We start from the raw sequence: 10,511 nt of genomic DNA, 5'->3' as shown, positions 1-10,511 counted from the left end.
CACGCAGCCCTGCAGTGATACAGGGACACACAGCCCTTCAGTGACACAGGGACACACAGCCCTGCAGTGACACGGGGACACGCAGTCGTGCAGTGACACAGGGACACACAGCCCTGCAGTGACACGGGGACACACAGCCCTGCAGTGACACAGGGACATGCAGCTTGGTGTGAACGTGCCATGGGGGGGGGGGGGGGCAGTGTAGCCAGACATGGCTGTTCGGCGCCTCCTGAAGTCACAGCCTCATGCAGATGTGGTGGCCTCGGGGGCCACAAGGCTGCCCTAGGGCGGGGCTGCTAGCGCCCTTGCAGCACCGTGATGCATGGGGGCGCCGGGACGGCAGAGCCCTGTGGCTCACCCCGGTTGGGCTCCCCAGACACTGCGGCGTAGGGTGGCTCGACCCTGCCGTGATGCTCACTGGCTCATGCACCTGGCTGGTCCCTTGGGTTTCGAAGGGCCTCTCGTCTCCCCGTTTGAGCAGCCCTGTGGGTTCTGGCGGGGAGGACTCCATGGGTCCAGCGCTATCAGTGTGACAGCGGCCAGGCTGCTCGGGGGGGCGGTGGGAGAGTCACCGGAGGGCGCCTTGCTGGGCAGACCAGCTGGGATCAGGCCGACCGACCTGCAGCCAGGCAGCTGCCTTCATGGCTGGTTGTCACATTGAACGTCATTAGCTCCTCGGTGCACGGCCGCCTCTCCTGGGCGTCTGTCACCGCGCGGCTGTCGGGACACTTCCCTCCGGGGCTCAAAGCACTCGGGAGGCAGGAGTGACCCTGTCACACGGGAGAGGGGCCAGCCAGGGTCACGGGCTGCCAGGGGCATGAAGCAAAGCAGCTGCTAGCAGAGACGCCGTGGGGTGTGGGGGGTTGGGGGCGGCGGAGGCAGGCTGGCATCTGGCCAGGAAGTTAGGGGGCTGCATGGCAGGGAGGTGTATGGAGGGGAGCTGCGCGGCGGGGAGCTGTGTGGAGGGGAGGTGTGTGGAGGGGAGCTGGGTAAGGGGAGCTGCGTGGCAGGGAGCTGTGTGGAGGGGAGCTGGGTAAGGGGAGCTGCGTGGCGGGGAGCTGTGTGGAGGGGAGCTGTGTGGAGGGGAGCTGTGTGGAGGGGAGGTGCGTGGCGGGAAGGTGGGTAGTGGGGAGCTGGGAGGCGGGGAGCTGTGTGGAGGGGAGCTGTGTGGAGGGGAGCTGTGTGGTGAGGAGCTGCGTGGCAGGGAGGTGCGTGGCGGGAAGGTGGGTAGTGGGGAGCTGTGTGGCGGGGAGGTGTGTGGAAGGGAGGTGTGTGGAAGGGAGGTGTGTGGTGAGGAGCTGCGTGGCAGAGAGGTGCGTGGCGGGAAGGTGGGTAGTGGGGAGCTGGGAGGCGGGGAGGTGTGTGGCAGAGAGCTGGGTAGAGGGGAGTTGCGTGGCGGGGAGGTGTGTGGAGAGGAGCTGCATGGCGGGGAGGTGTGTGGCGGGGAGGTGTGCGGCGGGGAGCTGGGTAGAGGGGAGCTGCGTGGCAGGGAGCTGTGTGGCGGGGAGGTGTGTGGCAGAGAGCTGGGTAGAGGGGAGCTGCGTGGCGGGGAGGTGTGTGGCGGGGAGGTGTGTGGCGGGGAGCTGGGTAGAGGAGAGCTGCGTGGCGGGGAGGTGTGTGGAGGGGAGGTGTGTGGCAGAGAGCTGGGTAGAGGGGAGTTGCGTGGCGGGGAGGTGTGTGGAGAGGAGCCGTGCGGCGGGGAGCTGTGTGGCGGGGAGGTGTGTGGCGGGGAGCTGGGTAGAGGGGAGGTGTGTGGAGAGGAGCTGCGCGGCGGGGAGCTGGGTAAGGGGAGCTGCGTGGCGGGGAGGTGTGTGGAGGGGAGGTGTGTGGCGGGGATGTGTGTGGAAGGGAGGTGTGTGGTGAGGAGCTGCGTGGCAGGGAGGTGTGTGGAGAGGAGCTGCGCGGCAGGGAGCTGTGTGGAGGGGAGGTGTGTGGCAGAGAGCTGGGTAGAGGGGAGCTGCGTGGCGGGGAGGTGTGTGGAGAGGAGCTGCGCGGCGGGGAGCTGGGTAGAGGGGAGCTGCGTGGCGGGGAGCTGTGTGGCGGGGAGGTGTGTGGCGGGGAGCTGTGTAGAGGGGAGCTGCGTGGCGGGGAGGTGTGTGGAGAGGAGCTGCGCGGCGGGGAGCTGGGTAGAGGGGAGCTGCGTGGCGGGGAGCTGTGTGGCGGGGAGGTGTGTGACGGGGAGCTGGGTAGAGGAGAGCTGCGTGTGCAGTCTTGTAATTGTGTTGTCAGTAATAAGTCAGTTAGGGTATGTCTACACTAGAAAGTTAGTTCGAACTAACGGACGTTAGTTCGAACTAACTTTCCTATGCGCTACACTAGCGCTCCGTTAGTTCGAACTTAATTCGAACTAACGGAGCGCTTAGTTCGAACTAGGTAAACCTCATTTTACGAGGACTAACGCCTAGTTCGAACTAGCTAGTTCGAACTAAGGGCTGTGTAGCCCTTTAGTTCGAACTAGTGGGAGGCTAAGGCTTCCCAGGTTTCCCTGGTGGCCACTCTGGCCAACACCAGGGAAACTCTATTGCCCCCCTCCCGGCCCCGGAGCCCTTAAAGGGCCACGGGCTGGCTACTCACTTTGTGCCAGTAGCAAGGCTGCAAGCACCCGTGCCTGCACAGCCTGCACCTGCCACACCATGAGCCAGCCATCCGAGGGCTCCCAGCCCTCCACTGCTCCCCACGACCAGCCTGGCGGCTCCCGGGAGCCTGCCCGGGGGCGCACAAGGCGGGCGCCCGCCTGGTCAAGTGCGGAGATCGTGGACCTCATCGAGGTTTGGGGGGAAGCCTCAAATGTCCACGATCTCCGCACTAGCCACCGGAACGCGGCCGTCTATGGACGCATGGCTGCCAGCCTGGCCGCCAGGGGCCACCAGCGCAGCCGGGAGCAGGTGCGCTGCAAGATTAAAGACTTGCGGCAGTCCTACTCCCGGGCCTGCCTGCCAGGGGCTGACCCGGAGGCCTGCCCCCACTTCCATGCCCTGGACCGCATCCTGGGGCCTCATGCCGTCCCTGCCCCCCGGGACGTGATTGACCCCGGGGCAGAGGGACCGCTCCTGGACACCGAGGAGGAGCAAGAGGGCTCTGAGAGCCAGGAGCCTGCTGCCAGCCTTCCCAGGACCCGGGACCCCCGAGGCACCCCACAGAGCCGCTCGCCTGCATCATCAGAGGCCGGGGAGGCGTCCACCTGTGAGTACCCTCGTGTTCCCCTTATGTGTACAGGGGGCTGGGGCGAGAGGGAGCCCCGGGACCGTGCGCCTGGGCCTTGCCCACCACGGAGCAGCAGCTGGGGATCCTGCAGGGGCCCTGGCCTTGCAGAGGGGAGCTGGGTTTCACACACCTGGGCCCCTGGGGTAATTGACCGCTGGTCTTCTTGCACCACAGCTGCAGCACCAGGGACTGCAGGGCGCACCACACCGCCTGCAGCAGCCGCCCGCGCCCGGGCAAGCAGGACAGCCAGGAACCAGGAGGACTACCAGAGGCGGCATCTCCGGTTCCTGGACCGACAGCTCCGTCTCCAGGACCACTGGGTCCAGGAGGACCTCAGGCTGCGCCAGAGGAGTCTGGAGGCCCTGGAGGAGCAGGGCCGTGCCCTGCGAGGCCACCTCCAGAGCCTGCTAGACCGCTTTCCATTTCCTCCTCCCCCTGCTCCCCCTCTTGCTCCCCCTCTTGCTCCCCCTGCTCCCCCTCTTGCTCCCCCTCTTGCTCCTCCTGCTCCCCCTCTTGCTCCTCCTGCTCCCCCTCTTGCTCCTCTTGCTCCCCCTCTTGCTCCCCCTCTTGCTCCTCCTGCTCCCCCTCTTGCTCCCCCTCTTGCTCCCCCTGCTCCCCCTCTTGCTCCCCCTCTTGCTCCCCCTCTTGCTCCTCCTGCTCCCCCTCTTGCTCCCCCTCTTGCTCCCCCTGCTCCCCCTCTTGCTCCTCCTGCTCCTCCTGCTCCTCCTGCTTCCGCTCCTGCTTCCTCCACACCCCCTGTCCTCTCTGCCCCCCCCCCTCCACAACCATTCCCCACCGACGCCCCCGGACCCGCAGTGTGGCGAGACGGGAGAGGCACCCAGACTCCCACCCCTGAGCTTTCCTTTCCCTTCCTCCCTTCCCTCCCCTCCCCTCCCAGCTCCCTCGTCCCAGGTTTCCCCCTCCCTTCTCCCACCTTCATTCCTCCCTCCCCCACCCCAGTTCTCTGAAATAAACAGACGTTTTTGTTTGAAAAACAGGTGTCTTTATTGTACAGTAGCTAGGGAGGGGAAAGGGGAAGGGGGGGGTAGGGTGGAAGAAGGCCCCGGTGGGGCATGCAGGGAGAGGTCAGTCCTCCTCCTCCTCCACCTGGAAGCTCTCCCGCAGGGCTTCCCGGATCCGGATGGCCCCCCGCTGGGCTTCCCGGACGGCGGCGGTGCGGGGCTGACCGTAGTGTCCAGCCATGCGGTCAGCCTCAGCCATCCAGGCTGGCAAGAAAGCCTCCCCCTTCCGCTCACACAAATTGTGGAGCACACAACATGCCGCCACCACGGGAGGGATGTTGTGCTCGGCCAGGTCCAGACGGGTGAGGAGGCATCGAAAGCGGGCTTTCAGTCGCCCGAAGGCCCCCTCCACCACGATGCGGGCCCTGCTCAGCCTGTTATTGAAGGCCTGGCGGGAGGGATTGAGGTGTCCCGTGTAGGGCTTCATGAGCCAGGGCTGCAGTGGGTAGGCGGCATCCCCCACCAGGCAGACGGGCATGTCCACGTCCCCGACCCTGATGTGGCGGTCGGGGAAGAAGGTCCCGTCCTGCAGCCGCTGGCACACGGAGGAGTTCCGGTACACCCGGGCGTCGTGTGCTTTGCCGGACCAGCCCACATTTATGTCCGTCAACTGTCCCCGGTGGTCACACACGGCCTGCAGGATGACGGAGAAGTACCCCTTGCGGTTCACGTACCGGGACGCCTGGTGTTCCGGGGCACGGATGGGGATGTGCGTCCCGTCGATGGCCCCCCCGCAGTTGGGGAAGCCGAGGGCGCCGAATCCCCGGATGACGGCATCCGGGTCGGCGAGGCGGACCACCCTGCGGAGCAGCACCCGGTTGATGGCCTTGACCACCTGCGGAGAGAGACACAGCAAAGCGTCAATCAGTGGGGCGCCCGGGTGGCTGGGAGCGTGCGTGCCCTGGCAGTGCCCCGCGCCCCACTCCCGGAAGCAACCCCCCTGGCGGTGTGTAGTACGGCCGGGACAGCCCGACCCCTCCGGTGCGGGGCGCTTTCGCCTCCTCCCGCCCCCCCCTTTGTCCCTGGGGCGGCCCATCCCCTCCTCGCAGCCCCCCTGCCCCCCGGCTCGGTGGCCGACGAGCGCCGTACCTGCATGAGCACTGCTCCGACAGTGGATCTCCCCACGCCGAACTGGTTCCCGACGGATCGGTAGCTGTCCGGCGTGGAGAGCTTCCAGAGGGCGATGGCCACCCGCTTCTGGAGGGGGATGGCGGGCCTCATGCGAGTGTCCCTTCTTTGCAGGGCAGGGGCGAGCCACTCGCAGAGCTCCAGGAAGGTGTCCCTCCTCATCCTAAAGTTCTGGGTCCACTGTCGGTCGTCCCAGCGCTCCAGGACGATGCGGTCCCACCAGTCGCTGCTGGTGTCCAGACGCCAGATGCGGCGGGGCACGCCGGTGCCGGGGCGCCGCCGCGGCTCCTCCACGGCCCCCAGGGCGGCCAGGCGGAGAGGCAGGGGGCTGACGTTCCCCAGGTGGTGCCAGGCAGCCTCGAGCCATTGCTGGCAGGCTTGCAGCAGCAAGTCCAGAACGTGCACCAGAAGGTGCAGGGCGAGCCGTGGCTCCATGTTGCCACCTGCGGCGGCCCCCCCGAAGGGAAGCACCGACACAGACGGGCACAGAGACCGACGCTTTGCTGTCCCTCGGCGAGGTTGGCAAGCAAGCAGGAAAAGCTGAGAACCGGCTGTCCAGGGGGGGTCCCTTTAAGCACGAGCCTCAGATAGCCTCAGACAGCAGCCACACAAAGCAACTGCTGACCTGATGCCCTGCCAGAACCGGTTTCAGCTGCCCTTAAATGCCCCCCTGCGTCCAATCAGTGTGGACGCGCTAGTTCGAACTAGCAAAACGCTAGTTCGAACTAGTTTTTAGTTCTAGATGCGCTAGTTCGAACTAGCGCTGTAGTGTAGACGTACCCTCAGTTCTAATGAATGTCTGTTCCAGCATAAGGGCTGGGGCCGGAGACTCAGAAGCTCCAAATAACTATCTACTAAGCGGAAGCCCCCTGAAGACACAAACTGGACCAGGGCAGATTGACGAGCCCTGAAGTTAGCAGCAAGCCCCCCGTGATAGGGAACCCATAGCAAGTTTGGCCAGAAGACAACGGCCAAGCGGGGCCATCAGCACACTGAGACCAGGGGCTGCGAGAACAACCTCCCGATCAACACGGCGCAGACAAACTGCTTGTGATGCTGAACGACTGATTAAGGCCTGACAAGGCAAAATGCATCGACTCGCATGGACGGAAAATCCTGTAAAGGGGGGGAAGCGTTTGTACGGGTCTTCGGGTTCCATCCTGCCACAGCCTTGGAGCATCCGTCCGGACTGACAAGAACCCGGCTCCTCCCTCGCACTCAACTTATCTGGCCAATCAGCTGGGTCGAGCGCCAGACTGGTAACTATCCCATCAGCAGGGTGCGTGTGAATGCACATGCTGCTTTGCTATATTGTTAATAAACTAGTCAATTAGCCCGTCTTAAGACGGGATTTTCAGGCCTCTCCTCCATGTGGGTCTTCTCTCCTGAGCCTCTGGTCTCTCGCTCCGTGTCTCTCTCCTCCTACTGCCTCCCCCTCTCTCTCAGCTCTCCTCCACCTCCTGCCTCTTTTTCCATCTCTCTTTCTCCTCCCCCCCCCCGCCCCCCGCCTCTCACTTGGGGGACCGTGGAGCCCAAACGGCCATTTGAGCACCACGCTCCCTGTACAGCATGGAGAGCGTGGAGCCCAAACAGTCGCTTGTGCCGCTTGCTCCCCCGTGGTGGCCCGGCTGAGTGGCGCAGAAGTCAGCCGAGCGCCACGGCGGGAGGGGAAGGACGTGACTCAGGCAACAGCGCCGCCCAGAGGGAACAGCCAGCATTTCAGCGCTACAGACTCTCAGACATTGGGCAACTATATATAGGATGCGGCGTGTGGCCTTGCCTCCCTGAAAGAGATCCCCATGCTACATGGTGGGGATCTGTGTGCCAGGGAGCTGTGTGATGGGGGGAGCTGCGTGGCTGGGAGCTGCGTGGCTGGGAGCTGTGTGATGGGGGGAGCTGCGTGGCTGGGAGCTGTGTGATGGGGGGAGCTGCGTGGCTGGGAGCTGCGTGGCTGGGAGCTGCGTGGCTGGGAGCTGTGTGATGGGGGGAGCTGCGTGGCTGGGAGCTGCGTGGCTGGGAGCTGTGTGATGGGGGGAGCTGCGTGGCTGGGAGCTGTGTGATGGGGGGAGCTGCATGGCTGGGAGCTGTGTGATGGGGGGAGCTGCGTGGCTGGGAGCTGCGTGGCTGGGAGCTGCGTGGCTGGGAGCTGTGTGATGGGGGGAGCTGCGTGGCTGGGAGCTGTGTGATGGGGGGAGCTGTGTGGCTGGGAGCTGTGTGATGGGGGAGCTGTGTGATGGGGGGAGCTGCGTGGCTGGGAGCTGTGTGATGGGGGGAGCTGCGTGGCTGGGAGCTGCGTGGCTGGGAGCTGTGTGGCTGGGAGCTGTGTGATGGGGGGAGCTGCGTGGCTGGGAGCTGTGTGATGGGGGGAGCTGCGTGGCTGGGAGCTGTGTGATGGGGGAGCTGTGTGATGGGGGGAGCTGCGTGGCTGGGAGCTGTGTGATGGGGGGAGCTGCGTGGCTGGGAGCTGCGTGGCTGGGAGCTGTGTGATGGGGGGAGCTGTGTGCCAGGGAGCTGTGTGATGGGGGGAGCTGCGTGGCTGGGAGCTGTGTGATGGGGGGAGCTGCGTGGCTGGGAGCTGCGAGGCGGGGATCTGTGTGTCAGGGAGCTCCGTGGAGACATACCATCCCATGATGGCCCATCGGTGCCCAGCCAGCCCTGGTGTCGCACATGCTGGCAAACGGGCACTAGGGGCCGGGGCGCGGGGCAGCCCATCCCCTTGGAGCAGGCACTCGGCCGGCAGTAACGCGACTCCCCCAGCCGCCCTCCTGTGCCATGGAGAGAGGTGGAGGCCGGGGCCCGGTGCTACGTGGCTGGTTTGCAGGGGCCCTGCTCTCACCCAGACGCCTGGGTTGCAAGGAGCGCGCTGCCGGCTACAGTGAAACCGGGGTCGTGTGTCGCCTGCAGCCGTCACCCCAAGTGGGCCCTTCTCAGATGCACGATACAGCAGCACCAATATGTCCCAAGCAGGAGGGCTCGGGGCCCCTGCCGTACCCAGCAGCCTGGGCAGGGGCACAGGCTATCCCATGCTTCTGCCAGGCTGGTCCCAGGGGTTGCTCGTACTCCCAGCTCTGCCAGCACAAGCCCCTTTGACGCTCTGCCGGATCTAGCCGGGGCGTAAATGGGGCATGTTGCTCACAGCGCCCCCTCGTGGAGGGATGGTGTCATGCAGGCTGGCGCTTCAGCCCAGGGCCCCATTATGTTCCCCACCCCACTGACACTGCCGGGCTCGGTGCGGATCCGTCTCTGAACAGTCCTGCTGTTCCACGTGACGCAGCTGGCGGGCAAGGACGGGCTGTGGTCGGCCTGGAGTCCTTGGGGCTTCTTGGGTGCTATTTCCGAGGTTCCCGCTGACCCTTCCGCTCTTGGCCTCGGTCACAGAGAATCCAGAAGCTGAATCTTTTGTCTTTGTGACGCGGGACGTGTCCGTCCTTTTTCTGCATCCAGTTTGACATGAGCACGGTCACCGGGTTCTCGGCTGTGCCGCCCTCTGGGTAAGCGCTACCTGTAAGGGCCCAGGCGCTCCCTTCGCCTGCTTGCCCGACTCGGCTGCTGCCTTCCGGCCTGCCCTCTCCGGAGGAGGCTCTTGTCCCAAGCTGAAAGTCGCTGACTCGGTTTCCCCTCGGGAGCTGCGCTGGCCTGTGTCCAGGAGCAGCGACTGGCGCGGAGCCGTCACCCAGACACGCCAGGCGTCCCTGCTGTGGGACGGCTCGGCTGCCTGCAGCGCTCTGCCAGCCCCTCCGTGCCGGGCGACTAGATTCTGAGCGGAATCACACTGTTTGGAATTGCTCCGGTGACCTGCACGCTGGTGCCCATCACGTGTGGCTCTGGATTTCTGCAGCTCGTCTCTTTCGAGCTCTCCCCTGTGGCGGGTTTACATTCTGCCGGGGGCTCCTCCCCATTGTCTCCTAAGCTCATTTGGGCTTGGATCTCCTTTTACAAGTCCAGGCCATCAACTCCTCTGTCATGCCCTCCCCCGTTCCCACTGGGCCCGTCACGGTTGCCACGGGGGGGCCGAGGAGGCTGCTGGTCTTTGAGGCCTTGCACGCTAAATGCAAAGCTTTGGAAGTTGCTTCTGTGGTGGACTCGCCTGTGCAGGTCAGATTCCGCCAGGGCTGGTCACGGCTGGGCTAGGGGACCTCGGAGCTGGGCAGGGCTGACGGTCACTGTGACATGAGAGACTGAGACGGCCGCTCCTGGGTGCACTCTAAAGTCAATGGTCTTGCCAAGAATATTCAGTTTCACTCTGTGTTCTCCCCAGTGACAGATCTCGGAAACTGCCTGCAGTGTGGGCCAGTTCCCTGCCGGCACAAGAGGGCCACATTTCATGCATTTATTAGACCATGCACCATTTATTAGACGCGCCTTCTCCCTCGGGAAATGACGCTTTCCATACCTTGCGCGGGTTGCTTGGAGCGTGTCCCTCAGCCGTGGAGTTTTCTCTCCTTGATAGTGACTTTTCACATCCATGTGTCTGTTTAGTTTCTAAGCCAGTTTCAGGTGTTTCAAGCTGTTCCTGTCTTTTGTTCTGTTGGTTGATTAATTCTGACTGCTTTGCTATTTGTGCAGCTGTAGCTGGGGCTAAATCTCTCTTCGGCTGTGGCGGCGGTGAAAGGTTTTTATCTGTTAATCCAATAGACAGCCTGCCACTGATAGGTTCATGTGTTTCATGTTCCCAGAATCAGAGTTTTCAGCCAATGTTTGCAGAGCTCTTATAAAACATTCAGCGTTTCCCCCTGGTTCTTGAATTCTCTGGTGAAGACATGCTCTTTCATAAACCGCATTTCTCTGCAGTATGAAGTATGCATCAAACATAGCCAGAACCTTTTCACAGTCATCTTTGCGATGGCCTTCAGGAATATCAAAAGATTTAAAGAAATTCTCTGCTTGCTTCCCCATAGCATGAATTAAAGAAGATACCTGTCTATCTCCAGTTTCTTTTCGGAGCTCATTTGCAATTCTAGATCTTGCGAAATGGGCTTCCAGTCCACCCATTGAGAAAGTCTGTCAAAGCTGAAATTCGCTGGGACACCGACGTTTGTATGTTGATGGCAGCTCGCAACTTTGGTTGCTGTTTGGTTGGTTGCTGTTTGCTTTCCTTTACTCTTCAGAGTTTACTCCTGACACCATGTCCCAGTCCTCTCTATGGCTGTGTCTAGA

General features: G+C 63.4%; 1 protein-coding gene across 1 annotated transcript; it reads left to right on the top strand.

Moving 5' to 3' along the window:
- Positions 1 to 2,618: 2,618 nt before the first annotated feature.
- Positions 2,619 to 10,262, top strand: LOC149521316 (uncharacterized). Its single transcript, XM_089773904.1, has 4 exons — positions 2,619 to 3,183; positions 3,379 to 3,719; positions 9,300 to 9,449; positions 10,146 to 10,262. Exons 1-4 carry the CDS (start codon positions 2,634 to 2,636, stop codon positions 10,260 to 10,262), a joined length of 1,158 nt encoding a protein of 385 aa, XP_089630030.1. The 5' UTR covers positions 2,619 to 2,633.
- Positions 10,263 to 10,511: the final 249 nt, after the last annotated feature.

This window comes from Pelodiscus sinensis, chromosome 29 (genome assembly GCF_052426305.1).
Source record: "Pelodiscus sinensis isolate ZL-2025 chromosome 29, ASM5242630v1, whole genome shotgun sequence".
In the NCBI taxonomy this organism is placed as follows: Eukaryota; Metazoa; Chordata; order Testudines; family Trionychidae; genus Pelodiscus; species Pelodiscus sinensis.
This window is presented reverse-complemented; position numbering and strand designations above follow the sequence as displayed.

Excerpts from the sequence above, each read along its gene's own strand:
- LOC149521316 (XM_089773904.1), top strand. The coding sequence starts at position 2,634 with ATGAGCCAGCCATCCGAGGGCTCCCAGCCCTCCACTGCTCCCCACGAC. Across the intron at positions 3,720-9,299 it reads CTCCTCCTGCTCCCCCTCTT|GCCATCAACTCCTCTGTCAT; the intron begins GCTCCTCCTGCT and ends TTACAAGTCCAG. Across the intron at positions 9,450-10,145 it reads TGGTGGACTCGCCTGTGCAG|TATGAAGTATGCATCAAACA; the intron begins GTCAGATTCCGC and ends ATTTCTCTGCAG.